Source organism: Tigriopus californicus, chromosome 7 (genome assembly GCF_007210705.1).
Source record: "Tigriopus californicus strain San Diego chromosome 7, Tcal_SD_v2.1, whole genome shotgun sequence".
NCBI lineage: Eukaryota > Metazoa > Arthropoda > Copepoda > Harpacticoida > Harpacticidae > Tigriopus > Tigriopus californicus.
The window spans coordinates 3,969,049-3,987,531 of NC_081446.1; the positions used below are offsets into that span (position 1 = coordinate 3,969,049).

An 18,483-nucleotide genomic window follows, 5' to 3' on the forward strand; every position below is an offset into this window, starting at 1 on the left:
CTTTGTCAGGCCTGAGTGTGACAGGTGAAGACATTTGATGATCTTTGCACGAGCTAGACGCAGGACAATAACAGCATTTCCCGCAAAGATGAGGTGCCCTTGCAACGATATTGATGAAAGCGGCCACAAAACGCACTAAGAGTTGCTGGCAACCGGTCATCACCCTGGGTCACGTGCTCGTGGAGCTGCTCATAGTCACCATCAACCTTCTCTGCCATGTCGCCAAGGAGGGGATCTTCCAAGTTGATCACTCTGATGGGGACCTCGCAGGACGGATCTGCAGGAAAGAATGGCAATCAAAAGAGTGCGTCGGTGATCATGTGTTTCTTTCGCTTGGCCCAATTGACATTGAAGTTGTAGATTCCCAGGTGCTCTCGGATCCGCTGAAGGCGGTCGTTGTCCAATGTGAAGAGAGGTTTTAAAAAAAAACTATGAGTGGTATATCATCAGTGAAAACTAGAAAACTTGAAATCACGCAAAGATAGTGAATGCACTTTCTAATTGCACATAGAATTGCGTTGGCCTCCAGTTCAACGGTTGCGTAATTCTTCTGAGCGGGCGTGAGGGAACACGACCCGCATTGCACCAGGTGAGTGTGCCCAAGAGGGCTGGTTTGTACAAGAGCGTAGCCAAAGCCGCGGTCTTCAGAGGCATCAGTAAGAAGTTTTGTTGGAAGTGCGGTGTTGAAAGGCTTCATGATTGCCTCTGAGCAGAGGACGTCCTTTACCTGATCAAACTCTTGTGCATGGTCTTCCAACCATAAGAAGGCTACATTCTTCTTTAAAAGCAGGCGCATCGTGGAAGTGAGGTGTTGAAGATCAGGAAGGAAAGTCGTCAACTGATTGGCCAACCCCAGAAACAATCTTAGCTCTATGATGTTTGTTGGGGTCGGAAAAGACTTGACGGGCGCCAACTTCATGGGGTCAGGGCGGATTCCATCACGACTGATGATGAAGCCCACAAACTTGACTGATGTCCCCACTTCCAGTTTGTCCAGGGAGAGTTTGATTCCTGCAGCCCGCCATCGCAAGAGGACCATACATAAGCGGCGGAAGACTTGCTCAATGGTGGTGCCCTGTACATAATAACATGTTGTCAACGATTTTCAATAATCATTTGAAGAGGTCCCATACCGCATTGTCTGTTCTTACATTAAATCCATTGCTGCTTGAGTTTAACCCCATGGGTGCCACGAGATACCGCCGCTTTCCATCCGGCAACAGAAATGTGGTTAACTTTGAGCTTTCAGATCCAACGGAATTTGGAAGTACCCCTGTGGGAAATCAAGCTTCACAAACCATTGCGATGTGGGGTGGATCTTTTTCATCAGGTCGGTGGCGCTCGGAAAAGGCCGGATTGGCTGGCGGACGACTTTGTTAAGTTGTCAATAGTAAGTCACGAGCCTAACTTTGTTCGTCCCTGGCTTTGCCACAAAATGTGCTGGGCTGATCCAGTCCGTGGGACCATCATAGCGCTCCATGACTTGCGCATCAAAGCCGCTGAGGGAGCCTGGTGGTGGACGGGTATCTGATGGGCAGTTGTTACGTGGCAAGGCTTGACGGTCTTCGATTTTTCAGGATCTATTTTGATCTTCATCTTCTCGCCCTTGATACATCCACCGAGGTTTTTTCCCAGTCTACAGTCCAGAACGTCTATAAACTCGGCTTTCCTCTTGGCCAGAAGGCAGTCCACGTACTTTGCGTCGGATTCGCCTGGTTGGTGAGTGTAATCACCCCTGTGGTCATGATAAATGTCGTCTGTTCCCCAACTTGAATGGGGCACAATCTAGAGCAAGGACTGAACCAGGTCCTGGAAGGCTCAGTAATTCTGGATTGATCTGTGGAAAGTTCTGTGGTAAGTTGCCAAGCGCGACGCAGTCCCTCCGCCCAATGAGTGGAGGACCCGTCTAATCTGTTGAACAAATGGCTCTGATTTCGACCTTGGGCCCAACTAGGCCACTTGGCTCTTGGACTTGGAGAGATAAGGTAATATAACCGTTGTTTGTGAGTCACAATCCACTAGCTGTAATCAGTCCAATTTGATTTTTCTCTAGAAGATGATGAAAACTGTCCAGAAGAAAGGAGAGAGGAAAAACTAATAAGACAGCCCTGGAATCTGGCACCACGTGGACCATTAGTTTTTCGAGCTGGAGGAAGCAAAGGACAGTTGTCCTTGGCGGCTTCTCAAGACCCAGGTTGACCACGCAATTTTGTGCCTCACCTTTACCGACCTCCATGGTCAGCAACTGGACTGCATTGATCGCCTTTGTGTTGGCACCAGTTCTGTAGCTTCCTTGGACACGGCCTTGTCCTCCACGTCCCCGGCCTATTGCGTGTCCTTGACCGTGGCTGGGTGTAGCCCGGCAATACCTCGCGAAATGGCCGGTTCCCTTGCAGTTATTGCAGATAATTGTTTGTGCCCAACAGACTGATGGTGAGTGCTGTTCGCGTCCACAATTCGGACATTTCATTGCAGCCACCATATTGAGCGCTGCATCTGACTCAACATCCGTCTCCTCCGCGACAGCATGTGTGGCAGCCGGAGTCGTTGTCGCTTGTAAGGAATGAGCAACCTCAAACGCTGCAGCTACATCCAGCAAATCTTGAAATGAAGGATTTTTGAGCTTCAGTAGGTCCTATTGTAGCAATGGCCTGGCTGACGCCATACCAAGGAGGGGAAATATCATCCAATCCTCTTTTGTCATTTTCTCAATTTCAGCCTCCAATCCATGCGTCTTCAGAGCATTGTAGGCTTTACGAAAAGTTTGTCCAGGTGACATGGATACTTGAATCATGACCATCTGCGTTGGAAGATCAGATATACTTCAAGAAACCTGGTTCTCAGTACCTCTTAGCATTTGTGCATGGTGGAAGTGGATGTAGTGCAGGCATTGACAAGATTGGCAAGTCCCATGTCATGTTGAGCAAGGAGGTATGAGTGTTGTTCCAGTAAAAAAGACTGCCAATATTAGAAGACAAATGACACAACTTAAATTTCCGCAGCCACGCGGTGAACTCCTGTGGTGAGAAGGTGATGCCGAGATCAACCGGCTTGAGGCCCATTTGTTCCCGGAACATGACTCTTGGCGTCGTGTCTGAGATGGTTGGGGTTGGGGTCGAGGTTCGCGTCATCAACGCCCCACTCACTTGTTTTTGTGCAAGTTCCATCTCATTGTCAATGGCCTTGATCTCTGCCATAGTCTCGGAACTGGTGTCAGCCCAGCCAAGATCCTCAAGATGCTCATCGACCACTCGGATTGCATCTAAAACCGAGCTAACCGTGTCCTGGAAGGCGGCGCCTTCTACGGTGGATGCAATCATATTGGCGGTCTGCAGCACTGACTTGACGTCCCAAAGCACAGCTTTTCGAAATACAGCGAGGGTTTTTTCCTGATGGTCAGTGCTGAGTGAGGTGCCATGGTTGCCTCAACGTCCCAGTCCTAACCGAAAGTATCTAATGAGGGAGATGACGGCCTCGACGTCCCAGTGATAGTGAAAGGCTCCGTCCAAGAAAACCAAAAAGTGACCCAAAAAAGTGCAGTGTGGTGAGTGTTATCCGAGGTCAAATCCGGGAGCTAGAGGCTCTGTAAACCCGTTGGACGCAGTCTGTCAACGGGACGACGACTGCGCCATGTAAGAATGGAAGTGGACGAAGCAGAAAATGCGGGGACAGAATGAGAACGATCGAGTAGGTGAGAGAGCAGAATGACAAGTGTTTATTTGCGAGTCAACTGAAAGGGAAAAAGGCTGTAATGGCAGAGCAAGCATCGAACCTTAGGTACAGACATATGGAGAGATTTTCCAAGAATACTTTAGTCCTGATCGAGCTACAGTTTGTTATGCAAGATCATTTTATTGTGTTAATTTGCATAGTAAAAAGTTCACTTTTGTTTTCGTCAATTACAACGTCATTGTTAATCGTTTGTCAATAAATTAGCCCAAGAATATGGCGAACAATGTTGAAACGGCATTTGACATGGCTCACCCACAGATACAAAATGGTAGAAAAACAACATTATTCAATTTCAAAGTGGTCAAAGCTTTGAACCCTTAGAGGGGGCAAGAAAATGGTTGGTTTTGGCAAATTTTGTGGTCCTGACCGATAAATCCCGTTGGCCTCCCTGATCACAGCAGCACTAATTATTTACATTTGGGGCTAATAGCTGATCTTAGGTCTTGCAAATGGCCTTTTAAAGGCTTGGTGGGTTAGTTCTTGTTAGTAAGGCTGTTGCATGGTCGTTGTTTCCTTCTATCATTAATGTAAGAGGCCCGTTAATCATGAAAAAGAATTTTTTTGTTATGATGCAACGATTTCAAGTCCATCATTTATGATTGATGAAACTCAAAAGCAACGAGACCGGAACAAGGAAAAAACTGGGCCGTTGAAGAAACCCCTTTCTGGGCGACGATGAATTTTTGAAGCACAATTTAATCTTGCAGATATAGTTTTCCCGTTGTTATTAACAATCAAGCTAAGGTTGGAATGGTGCTTAAGTATTTGTACCAGTTAGAGTTGGAACTTGAAACAAACTCGCACAATTTGGTTACTTTAAAATCCACGATTGTCGAGATAGGCCACACTTGATCTGGGCCATAAACACGGTTATCTTTGAAAGATAAAACGCAAGCACCAAGATACTTAAGAGTGACAATGTCCCTCAAAAATTCCAAGCGATGATAATCCTTGCTCTGTAATCAAAGTGGTTACTTCACAAGTAAAAGTTTGCACCTTTCTTTTTTCAGTTTAGAATCGTAAAAGCATTGATGAGTCGTTAGATTTATTAATAGCTAGTAGGACAATCAAAGAAATTTTATAATGCCGACATAATCATCTTCAGTGCAATCTCAGACACAGTTCCTCTGCCCGTCGTTTAGAGGCGGGAAGTTTCGAACCATTAATGGCGAGTCATCATCTGGCTCTGTAACCATTTTAGGAAGGTCAGCTTTGCCGATCAACTCAGGGTAGAAAAGCTACAACCGTAAAACAAAATTATCAATAAAATATCACACAACCTATCAAATAATGCATGACATCTCAGATTTACCTCCTTGACATTTGTCTCCGTGCATCTTAAGGGTCGACACTCGTCCGGCAAACTAACCTCACAGTCATAATAAGTCATTTTGCCGCCAGTCACATGAGCACCCAAATAAGGATCATAACTGGATCCGCACCGTAAATCCAAGCACACATCAAATCCCTGACACGGCGTGATGGCATCCGGAACTGGCATCACCCAAGAGGGATCGGGGCCATCTTCATCGGAATCCCGAGGATGAGGCAAATGGTTCCCAGAAGCGATGGTAGCATTCAATTTTCTAAAGTCTGAAAAATATTTGTGGAGAGTTTCTATCGTCCTCCGAAAATGGATGTTTTTGTGTTGTACCATCACCACTCAGACTTCGAGCCTTCTCCACTTTGCCAAGACAAAATGGATCCTGATATCTTGGGAATTTCTTGACAAAGACGGCCGTCTTCTCTGGGGAGTTCAGTGGGTCCAAATTGGATCGAGCAGTCTGAAAGACCCAACGAGAATCCTAGATTGGTGAACATTTGTATTGGGCGACAAAGATAAGAGCTTTGCAATTGTCGTGGGAGAACGGATCAAGTCTTTCATTTGTGGATCTCAGAAATACAGTCCTCGATTGGCCAACACCTTGTTGGCGATGGAAACTTGGACAGAATTAGTCTAATCCAATTTGGAAACCCAACTCCGAAGATGGAGACAACATTCTTGAGAAGACACTACCTACTATAAAGGATCCTAAAGGACCACCGCGTTTGCTCAGCCATGAACCAGTGAAAAGTGGACTGGGGATGTTAGGGCTTAAAGTGAACAATTTTTAAGTGAGAGAACGTATTACCTTTTCCAACCAATGTGACAGACCGTGGTTTGCTACAATTACGCATTGGGATTTTTAATTTGATTAAACAACTGGATCAAAAGTTACGCCCTTTCAAAGCACAATAGACAACAAGACAAAATTAATAAACCAGCCCTTTTATGGTAATCAATGACCAGAAAAACAATTTTTGACTTAGTAATTTGATTGTTCTGAGAATTGAAATTCAAATTCACAGCGATGTGGGGCTAGTCTGCTTTAAAAAAGAACGCAATGTACTGAATCGATTCCACAATGTCAATTCTCGACCCTAGCGGGCCCGTTCATTTTCCAGTGGTTCTTGGCATAGCCAACCCAGATGGACCTTTGGTTATTAAAGTTTCAGTCTACCTCCCACGCCATTCAAAGAAGATTTAGAAATGAAATGGAACAGGAGGATGAATAGCATCAGATATTCAACTCACCCGAGCAGTACAAGAGTAGGGAAGACAAGCTTTGGGCAACGTTCCTCGACACGTGAAATAACTAGCACCTCCGCAACGGCCATGAATCCTCAACAAAGGATCGTAGCATAACTTGCACTTGGTATCGTAACAAGGGGACTGATGTTGACATCGGGTAGCCGCTCCGCCCACCGAAATGACAGCTTGAGCATCTGAATCACCAAAAGAAATGCCCAAATCCAAACCGCCGAAGAGCTCTGCCAAAAGTCTTGCGTTGCCCGGAGAGCTTCTCTCGATGGCATCCGTTAAGAATTGCTCATGGGATTTGCCCCCTGGAATGAACCAAGATCAGACAATATCTTTGATTAAGCGGAAGTGATTTTGAGGAAATATACCATCCATATTTACCATAATCATAGTTAGGAAATGATCGGACACTAGCACCCAAGCTCAAAGACAAAATAGCAGATAACACTAAGCATGTTCCACTATGAATCATTTTGATGATGAAGAAGAGAAGAAAAATAATCCTCGTCTTCCTGCCAGCAATGAATCACTACTGATTGTAGGAATGGATTTTAAGCCCTCACTTCCTGCCAACCGGAGCGCTGACCGGCAACTGGACCGATCAACTCCAACCAACCAACCAACCACCAACCAACCAACCAGCCAACCTAATCGCTCACCCCCTCACCCATCATTAGCCCTGAGTTTCACCAAACCAACGCTTGTCCCCTTGTTTTCGAAAGGGTTGAGTTGACAAGATCGTTATTAAACGATCAAAGCCAACATCACTTGAGCTTGGGAAACATCCCAACCGATGAGGATGACGAATTAATATTTGGTCTCGAATGTCACGAGACTATCAGATTAAGACATTCATTAGGAACCAATCTTTCTCAAGTTTCGAATAAGCGTTCCAGGCTTTTGAGGGTGTCTGTCTGTCTGTCTGTCTTGGCCAAGAATCTCGAACAAACATGTCGGAAACATTAACATTCTACTCCCAAGATCTTGAAGATCGTTCGGGCTGTTATTGACGTTTCTCCGTGGTGTGTCTCCCTCGCTTCTCACCAATCTCTTGCCGTGTTCACTCGGGGATAAAGCAATCATCGATGAACTTGGAATGTCTCTGACCAATAGCCACGCTTGGGACACTGCTTCGAATAGGCTGGGTTCGGTCCACATTGTCAATGGAATCTTTCGTCCCAACATGAACGTGTTGACGTCGACAGTGTTGGAATACCACTGAAGGGGCCACCCGGTGATCCAAATTTCTGAGGGGTAAACATTGACCACATTTGATTGAAAACCTTACTGGGACGCACAGATTCCATGTTAGGTCTTGGCAACCATTTGGGTGAAAATTCCTCCCGTGTTGCAGAGCTATCGCCCGAGTTTTGTCAAATTTTATGCATATATTCAGGAGTAAACTCATTGATGATGCCCTGGTTTTGTTTGTCGAGTGGCTTACAGGAACTGGTAAAACCAAAATGATGATCGAACTTGTAATTAAAACATCGATTTCTAGATTGTTCGTGAAGACTTGCTTGCCTGCGGTTTGCAAATTGTTGCTTAGAGTTTCGTTTCTTACAAAACTATCCAAATATTTTCAGGAATTCTTGGCGAAAAGAAATTGGGTGCCTCCAAACTAATTTGAGGCTGATTAAAATTGTTTAGTCCGTATCTAATCATTTATTTATTAGATTTCAACATTGCATTGAATCTCGACATCTTCCTCAATAGTAAAAGTTTCGTCAAATTTATGAACCGATCGTCCATGTTCATTGACCAAAGAGAGCTCGTATTCTCCTCGGAATCCACGGAAATTGAATTCCAATTCATTAGCAGTCCTCATGGAGGCAGAAAATGCATCGTTTGTTCGATATGAGTTCTGATATAAGTCCATGTAGGCGTAGCCCGCTTCATTGGGCGTGACATCATCCCCATAGGCAATGGCTGCGTCAGGTCTCCAATGAGCTTGGTCCCAAAAGCCCCACATCATAATACCGCCCATTCCCTCGTGGCTAAGTATTTTTTTTATAATTAAGATTCGGATGATAACCTTTTAATAGAAGATGGTGTTTTACCTCATGGCCAGGTTGTAAAAATTAACAAGTTCAGAAGCATGTTGGGCATGATCTCCACCATGACTACCTTGCCAATCGAACTCTGTGATCCACATGGGAAGATGAAACTCGTTCCACATTTTGTTGAAGGCGTCCTCAGCCTTTCCCAAGTCAATTTGATCTGGCCCCAAATGAGATTGGAAACCAATGCCATTAATTGAGGCACCTTTGTTGAGCAAATCGCGGATGTGGTTGATATACCTGTTAAATGTTTACTTCAAATTTACTCATGAAAAAAGACCGAAACAAGAGGAGGGTCAAGTCTCATTTTGGTTTTGACCTTACTTCAATTTGCTACCCTTCTGTGGTCTTTCATTTCGAGTTTCTAAGTTTAGATCCCATCTGTTATACCTTATTTAGTGATATTAGACAAACTTACTCATCGGTCTCATACAGTACAACGTCGTAATCATTGACAAATCTAGAAGGCTGCGAGTCTTGCTGCTCAAGCCATTGGAACATTTTGACACGGATGTCAGGATCGTAAGTCGTTTCCGCAAAGAAGTTCCCGTGCAACATTTCGTTATTCACGTCCCAATGTTGCACCCTCCCCTGATCCAAAAATTGATCATTCATTGGACTAATGGAAACGGAATGAAATAGTTCCATGGCTTTACCTTGAAATAAGGAACAGCTGTGTCAATCCGATGATGAATGGCATCGATCATCTCTTGTCCTCGAAGTCCATAGACCCAATCGGGAAAATTTAGATTGTCATCCACATCCCAGAAAAGGCAATGGGCACGAACTCCCCAACCTTTGGCTTCAAGCCATTTGAGCATGTTTTCTACGCCATATGAGTTAAAGTTATCGTATTCAGGCTCCCATAGGCGCCACTTCATGGCGTTTTCAGTGACAGCAAAGTTGAAATTTTCCCGAGCAAACGAGCAATAGGCATTATCACCGCCATTGTTCCAACACTCGGAGATCCGATCGGCCACCAAAGCCGTGCCTGAAAAATTAGGTTGGAAAATTATGTTATGCCCATGAAGCAAAATGGCTCTCACTTCAAACCCATCAAGTATCAAGAACATTCACGGGCACCCTGAAAAGCTCAAAATTGGTAGATGGAATGGAAAAAATATCTTGCATTCGGTGCCTGTTATTTTCCCAATGTATGGATATCAAAGACACTGAATTTGAGAAGCGTAGTGTTATTAATACATCTCCATGAACCCAAATCGAATTATCCTTGGATTCCAAAGAGTGATTTGCTCTTACCCAATGGAAAACTGGCTTTCGTGTTGTTCACTTGAAGCTTCAGATTCTTCAAGCCTTGAAGATGCTCAGGTAAGGTCACCTTTACTTGGACGTTACTCTTGCGGTTCTTGTCAATCTTGGCCTGGATTCTTTGGTTCCATTGCTCTTCCGTTTCTCCCTCGGGAAAGATTGAAGACCAGGCCAAAGAGACCACGCTCAGAAACAACAAAGCTGATAGGACTTGCTTCATGACGAAGAGTTCAGATGCATGTCTACGACCGTGGACTTTTATACCGTGTGTCCGATTATATTTATCAACTTTGTTGTTTTTTCGGCTCACAAATATTAGGGTTTTCAGGGCAATTAGTGGGCGATAAGATGACATTTTTGCATCTATTATTTGCCCTCAGAATGGCCAGTGCTAGATGTCTATGGCTATTTCTTTAGTGACGCTCCAAGACATTGACGAATACGATTTTAGTGAAATGTAATAAATGATTAATTTGTTACCAAATGTTTCTTGATGAATTAAGGCCTTGAGCAAAGCAATTCTGTCTCGAAATGTACATGGTTTAAGGGACATTTTTCGTTTCTCAAAAGGAGAAGAACTCGTAACTTGCGTCCATGGGATTCTTCTTGGCTTCTTGCACTACACAAAATATTGTCTTACTTTGTGGGCGCTTTCTCAAGTAGCCTCTACCAAATTTTGGGCTGATTGAACATTTCTTTCTTTTTTGAATTATACTGAGTTTTAGTTGTTTTTGGCAAACTGTATCAAATTTTGTATATAATTAGTGATCCAGACCACACAATGGCCGGAAAAAACTTGCAGTCATGGAATGTCAGAATATTTTATTTAACAATCTATCGTGCCCTTTCCCCATTTTGTTAGGGCTGTCTGACGTTGGAAGTAAGGGACAATGGCTGACCTAAATCGCAGATATAATTACAGATATTTGATTAATTTTCTAAAAAGACTCTTCATCTTTCAAATAAGCAACATCTATTTTTGCAAAGTAAGGTACTTTTTGGAGAGAATGGAAAAAATGCTCCGATTTTTCGCCATCCAAGAAAGCAAGAGAACGAAAACGCAATATCTATTGATCCTGATTTTCAGCAAAGGCGATTTGCTACGTCTATAAAAACTAGGAGCTAGTGTAGTGCAATCAGTGGCCCTCGAATAACAAGTTAAAAACAACGTATCGTCTCTTTTTCGCCCTTTTTCACTATTTTTCACAATTATCGGACTTTTTTGTCCTTTTATTTTCATTTGGGTCCTCATCTGCTGCCTTCTTAATTTTTATTTCTTGCTTGGGACCTTTTTTATTTACTTCTGTGCAAGATGATCAGTTGAAGTATGAAATCCTCAGACAGAAGTTTTCAACCCTTTTCTTAATTCTTTTTCCGTGCTGGTAAGTCAGCAAAAGATAGCTTCAGTTGAAGTAGTCTACCTGCCGTCATGGGTTTAATTCAAACCAAAAAAAATATCACAAAAGTGCTCTAAGCAATAGCCCTAGACTCTAGAAGATAATCAATTGTGCAGGGTGGACGGGATAAAATGTTACAAGCAAAAGCATGTATTGCCGCTTTGAAAATTGCTCTAGATACACTAGATTCTGGATTTAGGCTTTTCCATAAACACCCTTTCAATATACAAAAGATTGGTCAAATTGATCGCTCTTGACCAAAAATATGCACAGGAAACACCCACCGTCAGCCTCACCGCTGGCACGCTCTGTCGTGTCCCTTGAAATGACTTGCTAACCTTGACTTCCGTCCTTCGAAAGTTGTTGTTCAACAAGCGTCGCAATGGTTTCAATGCAAAGCCAATGCCGCTGGCAATTGGGGCACCAATTTTGAAAGTAAATGGTTCAGCCATATAGTCACTTATGCCGAAGCAAGTTCTGTAACAACTTATAAAATCAACCCTGTATACCATAACATCCCGCGTGAATTGAAAAGTGTCTTAGTGTCAAACATTGCAAGAAAGAAATCTCAATTTCTTGCGAATGAAATGAAGAAACCCAATGGACAGATTACCTTTGTAGTTAGCCCAATTGTGTGCCTAGCATTTGGTGACCGAAAAACTAACCCAGCAAAGAGGGGCTAAAACCAACCATTTTGTCATGAGAGCAACATTCATTTGTATTTTTTCAATTCGAGCTTTTCGTATTTCTCCCAACATACAAGAAAATGTTTTGGCCAACAGGCATTTTTCCGAGGTCGAATAATCAGACAACTTAACTTCGCAGTCCTACTACATAGATATGATTGCAAAAAACTGAGCTTCTCAGCATCAATGTGCTTTCTTTAGCACCTGACTAATCAAAGCAGTTATCACTAAGCAAAGAGGCAGCAATAATATTTGCCTTTAATTCAATGTACATTACATTTGGCCTAACCTAAGGGGAAAAGTACAACTTTTTATCTGAATATCTTTGTTGTCAGGATAGTTTTCCTATCAAAGAACACAATGGATAAAAAATGCCCTATATTAAGTTTTGATGGAATACATCTTGGAATTCTTTAGCTCCCAAAACCACAAGGAATCACATTAAATTTATCGCTTCATGAATTTTTGGTTCACATGAATGCCCCCCCCCCAAAAAAAAATGAAGAATAATTCAATTTGGTTGCAGTTTTTAGGGTATATATGTTACAATTTTGAGCTGGAAATCCATAGGGGGGGAGGGGCTGCCATCCCTTTGTGCTACGGAACATAAGCAAGTCCTCGGTCTCCACTGTGTCCTTCACATTGACTAGCTAATCGTGGTACAAAATTTGACGCAATCCTAGAAGAGAGGCCCATTTCGTTGGAAACAAATATTGACTTGTCTTCGTTAATAGTTCGATGTACGGCCAAGGCGGATGCGCAATCCTAGAAGAGAGGCCCATTTCGTTGGAAACAAATATTGACTTGTCTTCGTTAATAGTTCGATGATAGTAGCACGCCACTCCAATAACACCAGCTCCAATAATTTCCTAGCACTTTTCCAAGTTTACCAGAGGAGTTACCTACAGGAAGCAAGGCTTAGAGAGAGCAATGCGAGCAAGCAAAGCAGACTCGTTTTAGAGCGAATGGGTAACATCTGAATGGTTGTTAGAGTATGGTTGCTGATTGTAGAGGTGCTGCTTTTGATTGTTTGATTGGGTGGAGTAGCATTGGTTGATGGTTAACGATTCAGTTGCATTAGAAAACCACTAGACTCGTTTTTGTCCCTCTTTGTTTTATGTTCACTGGAGTATGAGAAATAACGGCGGGAAACTTGAACAAGGCCAGACTATGCCAACTGTTGATTGTGGCCGAAACGGAGGGCCACCATGTTTCTGGGTCCTAAGCCGAGAGAATCACTAGCATTTAAGAATGTTATCTACATATGAAGTTGACAAACGCACAAGCTTTCAATCGGAACAGACTTCCGTTGGTTTGTTGGGATTTATTACAACAAATTATTGCTTTCTTAGTTAAACTTGAACGTCACATTGAATTTCGACATCTTCCTCAACAGTGAAAGTATCTCCAAATTTATGAACTGATCGTCCATGTTCGTTGACCAAAGTGAACTCGTACTCTCCTCGGAATCCACGAAAGTTGAATTCCAATTCATTGGTGGTCTTGGCACTGGCAGAAAAGACATCGTTTGTTCGGTATGCATTGTGGTACAAATCCATATAGGCGTAGCCCGCTTCATTGGGCGTAACGTCATCCCCAGTGGCAATGGCTGCGTCAGGTCTCCAATGGGCTTGGTCCCAAAAGCCCCACATCATAATACCGCCCATGCCCTCGTTGCTAGGACATTTTTTGATTATCTTTTCACTAGTTACATATGCTAAGGTTATAAATGGCATTACCTCATGGCTAGGTTGTAGAAATTGACCAATTCAGAAGCATGTTGGGCATGATCTTCACCCTGACTGCCTTGCCAATCAAACTCTGAGATCCACAGCGGAATATGGAACTCGTTCCACATCCTAAAGAAGGTGTCCTCAGCCTTTCCCAAGTCAATTTGTTCTGGCCCCATGTGTGATTGTAGACCAATGCCACTGATAGGGGCTCCTCTGTCGAGCAAATCCCGGATGTGATTGATGTACCTGTTGTGGAATCACTCCAAATTATGAATATCCAACAATCTTTAGAAATGGAAATATAAACTCAGAAGAAGCATATTCCTCATGCATTCTTTCATTTACTTTCTCGAAAATGGGTATTTCTTCTTGTTGTTAAAAGAGCTAAATGTTAAATGAATAGTCATAAAGTGAAATAGCCTCCATCCAATCACACATTTACACCCTCGAAAATACACATGACCCCCAACAGTTTCATATGCTCAGAAGAGTATAGCAATGATATGGCTAAACTAGTAGATAGAGTTTGAATAAGACCGATTCTATTTTGAGCTGTTTATCCCTTTGCTTTATGATTTTGCCCCCAATCACATACATTATTTTGTGCGGGAGTTCTGGTACAAAGAAATGAAAAGAACTCTCAGTACTTCTGGGTGAACAATGTTTCCTTTCAGTTCAATATACTATCCTCATTGCTTCCCGCCAAAATTCAATGATTGTTTCCTTCTTTATCGGATCTATTACGAGATATTCGAAGAACTTACTCATCGGTTTCAAAAAGAACAACGTCATAATCATTGACAAATCTGTCAGGCTGAGGATCGTGCTCCTCAAGCCATTGGAACATTTTAACACGGATATCAGGATCATCCGTCGCTTCAGCAAAGAAGTTTCCATGTAACATTTCGTTATTCACATCCCAATGTGCCACTTTTCCCTGAACAAACAAATACACACTCATTATTACAACATGGTTAAAAAATGTCATTATTGTAAGTACCTTGAAATGAGGTACAGCTGTTTCAATGCGGTGATGGATGGCATCACTCATCTCTGCTCCTCTCAGTCCATAAACCCACTCCGGAAAATTCCTGGGATCATCTACATCCCAGAACAAGCAATGTCCTCGAATTCCAAAACCATTGGCCTCCAGCCAATTGACCATGTTATCCACACCATTTGTGTTAAACTCATTGTACTGAGGCTCCCATGACTGCCATTTCATGGCGTATTCATCCACAGCAAAGTTGAAATTATCCCGAGCAAATGAGCAGTAAGCATTATCATCCCCATTGTTCCAACACTCAGCGATCCGATCAGCCACCAAGGCAGTACCTAAATATATATCGTAGGTATTAAAAGTCATACTGCGCTTTCGAAATATAGGGAAGGCAAAACAAAGTGCGCTCTTGAACAGATATTTTTTTTTTCACATTATAATTCGTCATAACTATAAGAGTCTACATTTTTTGGACCTCTATGCTGACCGTAAACCTGTCAGAATAATCCTTTTTGATCTCTGGATATGTCAATGATTGATCTTACCCAATGGAAAACTGGCTTTCGTGTTGTTCACTTGAAGCTTCAGATTCTTCAAGCCTTGAAGATGCTCAGGTAAGGTCACCTTTACTTGGACGTTACTCTTGCGGTTCTTGTCAATCTTGGCCTGGATTCTTTGGTTCCATTGCTCTTCCGTTTCTCCCTCGGGAAAGATTGAAGACCAGGCCAAAGAGACCACGCTCAGAAACAACAAAGCTGATAGGACTTGCTTCATGATGAAGAGTTCAGATTCATGACTACGACCATGGACTTTTATACCGTGTGTCCGATTATATTTATCAACTTTGTTGTTTTTTGGCTCACAAATATTAGGGTTTTCAGGGCAATTAGTGGGCGATAAGATGACATTTTTGCAGCCATTGTTTGTCCACAAAAGGTTTAGAATGACGATGTTTTAATCGAGTATATAGGACATCAAAAACAAGGAAGTAACTAAAATAAAGTGTTCAAGCTACGTACAAGAAACCCACCTTTGCTAAATAGCATAGAATCTTCAAGTTGGTTTAGAGTTCGCCGGGTGTAGAAAAATATCAACATGAATTGCTAGATACATCTTTACTCAAAAATGTATCTCATTTTTGTTTTGGTCAATGTAATATTTTTCCTTCACTGACAGGCTGAAAGTTCAATTCCCCTCATAAATCTTTTTAATCACATGAAGATTTTTATATTTTTGCTGCAGAGTTACGTTACGTTGTGTCTTCCTTAGTTCAAAAGTGTAATTTGTCTAGCTGTCCCATTCTTTCAGTTCAATCATAATTTTCAATACGTTGTTCCATTTACAAATAAAATGTTTGCTATGACTGGCCACACTGAGGTGAAATTCTTAGTAACCGTTTAGCCCAAAAACTGTTAATTTTGTTCAAATTTGGCACTGGGATAAAAAAAATTCATTTTATTAATGACACTTTCATCACGATGACAATGTCGTTATTACAGCTTGTATTAGAGGTACATGGTGTTTATAAATGACACAAAAGAGCCACAGTACATTACATCTCCAAGGTCCAGTTCTTCCTTTTTATTTCGAAGTACAATTTGGCTATCAAATCACCGTTCGTTTTTTTCTTTTTAAGTATAGAGGCTTTTAGCCACTTGGATTTACAAAATATCAAAGACAAATGTTCCCTCAACTAAATAAAGGAAAGTGAAGCAAATGCGTTGAAACGTCAGGACCTTTAAATTATTATTCCCCAGATTTGGCATGCAGTTTTTGTCCCCTTTTCCGTCTGGTCACTACTTCGACTGCTGGTGGTCAATTACCCTACATGCTCCAAGAAATAAGCCCATCGTGTTATATGCAGCTAAAGTCACAATGGTCTATTTAGCTTTATCCACACAAAAGGACAGGTCTAAGATTGATGATAACTGACCTAACAGACCTGAAAGGTAACGTTCGGAGGGCAAAAATAAAGGTAAGTTAATCAACCCGTTGACTAAAAATCAATGAAATTTTCAGTAAGAAAAAAAAAAGTTATTCAGGAAGAAAAGCTAACATTTTTTTCTTTAGAATTCAACCGTCTAACGCCCACCTTTGAAGTTCCAAGGTATTTCTAAAGTCAACAAAATGAAATCGCAATGTTTGTCAATGCTCTTTTAAGAGGTCAGTTGTTGAGAATAAAAAAAATAATTAGCAGATAATTGTACAAAACCGAGAATAAGAGTCTAGTGAGTCTTACTGTGGATGATATTGCAGTTCAGAAAATTAAGCCCTTTTCCTTGTTGCATGAATGTTTTAGGATAATGGGATATGGACAATTTATAGAGTAAGTAGTTCTCAACTAGCATTTTAAGGCAGCAAAAAGGGTGTTTCAGCAGAATTGGGCCCGAATTCACATGATTTTCGGATGAAAACTGTAAAATTACAATTCAATAATAAAAAAATCAGTGGATCGTTTAAAATTGTGAAGTATGTCAGTCATGCCATTTGATTTGTTGCTCACACTAAATAAGTTTCATTCAAGACGCGAGCCAAACAACGTTTCTTTTTGTCTCAGTATACAGTACATTCTGCAGATTATGATGAATTCGGTGCGACGTTTCAATCATCGATCTATATTATCAGAACAGTTCGGCCATTACAGAACATAACTATTTAGAGCATATCCCAAGAAACTAATGGCCACCAATCCCCATACCACGAGGCAAAAGAATAAGAAGTACATGTACTTCAGCCAAGATTTGAAGCACTCCAAAAGTTCGTCCTTGGAATTGGCTCTTGGGAAAGGGAAATTGGGAACTGGGACGTCTAAAAAGTCGCAGAGGGGCTGCCATCCCTCTGAGCAACGGAACACGAGTAAGTCCTCGGGCTCCACTGTGGCCTTCACGTTGGCCACCCAATCTTGGTAAAACTTGACCGCCTCTTCAGGCGTTTTGTAATCCTAGAAGAGAGGCCCATTTCGTTGGAAACAAATATTGGCTTGTCTTCGTTAGTAGTTAGAAGTAAGTTAGTAGCACCACACTACCTCAAAACCAACTCCAATAATGTCCTTGCACTTTTCCGACATGTCCAAATTGTATTTGTAGCCACAGAGTGAGAGGGAAATAACGGCGGGAAACTTGAACAAGGCCTGATTTTGCCAACTGTTGATTGTGGCCGAAACGGAGGGCCACCATGTTTCCGGATCTCGATCCGAGAGAATCACTAACATTTGAGAATGTTCTTCTTTTTTTACATATTCATATGCGAAAAAACAAGAAATCAAAAGCCACTCTCACCTTTGACATTGTCCAGGTTGAGGTAGATGTCTTTCCAGAAGCAGTTCACGGGCAAGTCCGTGCTGGCTCTGAAATGAGGACAAAGCTATCACGTTACAGTAGCAAGTTTTTGAAGAATAGTATCCTATCACCCACCTATATCCATGGCCAAAAAGGAACCTAATGATGTCCTTAGCCACGTATTTTCCGTCTTGACAATCTTTCCAAAATTGGACGTGGTCATTCCTCTTAGTGATGACATCCGGTCCACATATTTCGATCATATGGTAGCATTGAATATTCAAGAGCTTCTCTAAAGCAATCTTTAAGGAAAATGTGCCTAAGCCCCCATTCCAATGAAGTTCGAGTCCGATCAGTGTTCATGAATACAGTTCTCCGGCGTGTCAATCCTTACCTGTTCGCGGGAGACCCACGCCAAGGACAAAAGGATAATCCTGGTAGCCTTTGGTCTTTTTAGCACCTCTTTTCCGGCTTTGAAGCTCCATCGTTAATTCAACAACAACGTTATGTTGTACGCACTTCCAAGACTTGGTGCTCTCTCAAGATCTTGAGTTTTGAGGAATTGCCAAGAAACCCAGTCCTCAACAGAGACAGGTTTTGTTTACAAAGATCAAGGAAGCCAAGCTCATTGGTCGTTTGGTGCCAAAAGCCAGGATCCGGACCAATCAAGCACGGAGTTTGGAACATAACAACAACGTCGACGATAACGACCGACCCCCGGTGTCGATTGATGAGAGTGGAATAGCA

General features: G+C 42.3%; 4 protein-coding genes across 4 annotated transcripts; all 4 read right to left on the minus strand.

The window, feature by feature from the left end:
- Window positions 1-4,588: 4,588 nt before the first annotated feature.
- On the minus strand, window positions 4,589-6,906 carry LOC131883924 (uncharacterized). The gene is made up of 5 exons (XM_059231532.1): window positions 6,695-6,906; window positions 6,308-6,618; window positions 5,387-5,516; window positions 5,045-5,325; window positions 4,589-4,970 (listed from the first exon to the last, which is right to left on the minus strand). Exons 1-5 carry the CDS (start codon window positions 6,783-6,785, stop codon window positions 4,845-4,847), a joined length of 939 nt encoding a protein of 312 aa, XP_059087515.1. The 5' UTR covers window positions 6,786-6,906; the 3' UTR covers window positions 4,589-4,844.
- A 1,063-nt stretch (window positions 6,907-7,969) lies between these two features.
- On the minus strand, window positions 7,970-9,901 carry LOC131883922 (anti-sigma-I factor RsgI6-like). The gene is made up of 5 exons (XM_059231531.1): window positions 9,634-9,901; window positions 9,030-9,364; window positions 8,792-8,964; window positions 8,374-8,613; window positions 7,970-8,310 (listed from the first exon to the last, which is right to left on the minus strand). Exons 1-5 carry the CDS (start codon window positions 9,860-9,862, stop codon window positions 7,986-7,988), a joined length of 1,302 nt encoding a protein of 433 aa, XP_059087514.1. The 5' UTR covers window positions 9,863-9,901; the 3' UTR covers window positions 7,970-7,985.
- Window positions 9,902-13,012: 3,111 nt separating this feature from the next.
- On the minus strand, window positions 13,013-15,254 carry LOC131883226 (anti-sigma-I factor RsgI6-like). Its single transcript, XM_059230644.1, has 5 exons — window positions 15,004-15,254; window positions 14,459-14,793; window positions 14,223-14,395; window positions 13,465-13,704; window positions 13,013-13,402 (listed from the first exon to the last, which is right to left on the minus strand). Exons 1-5 carry the CDS (start codon window positions 15,230-15,232, stop codon window positions 13,078-13,080), a joined length of 1,302 nt encoding a protein of 433 aa, XP_059086627.1. The 5' UTR covers window positions 15,233-15,254; the 3' UTR covers window positions 13,013-13,077.
- A 1,799-nt stretch (window positions 15,255-17,053) lies between these two features.
- Window positions 17,054-18,366, minus strand: LOC131883858 (uncharacterized). Its single transcript, XM_059231456.1, has 5 exons — window positions 18,131-18,366; window positions 17,872-18,055; window positions 17,737-17,804; window positions 17,484-17,662; window positions 17,054-17,399 (listed from the first exon to the last, which is right to left on the minus strand). The coding sequence occupies exons 1-5, from the start codon at window positions 18,219-18,221 to the stop codon at window positions 17,097-17,099; spliced, it is 825 nt and encodes a 274-aa protein (XP_059087439.1). The 5' UTR covers window positions 18,222-18,366; the 3' UTR covers window positions 17,054-17,096.
- Window positions 18,367-18,483: the final 117 nt, after the last annotated feature.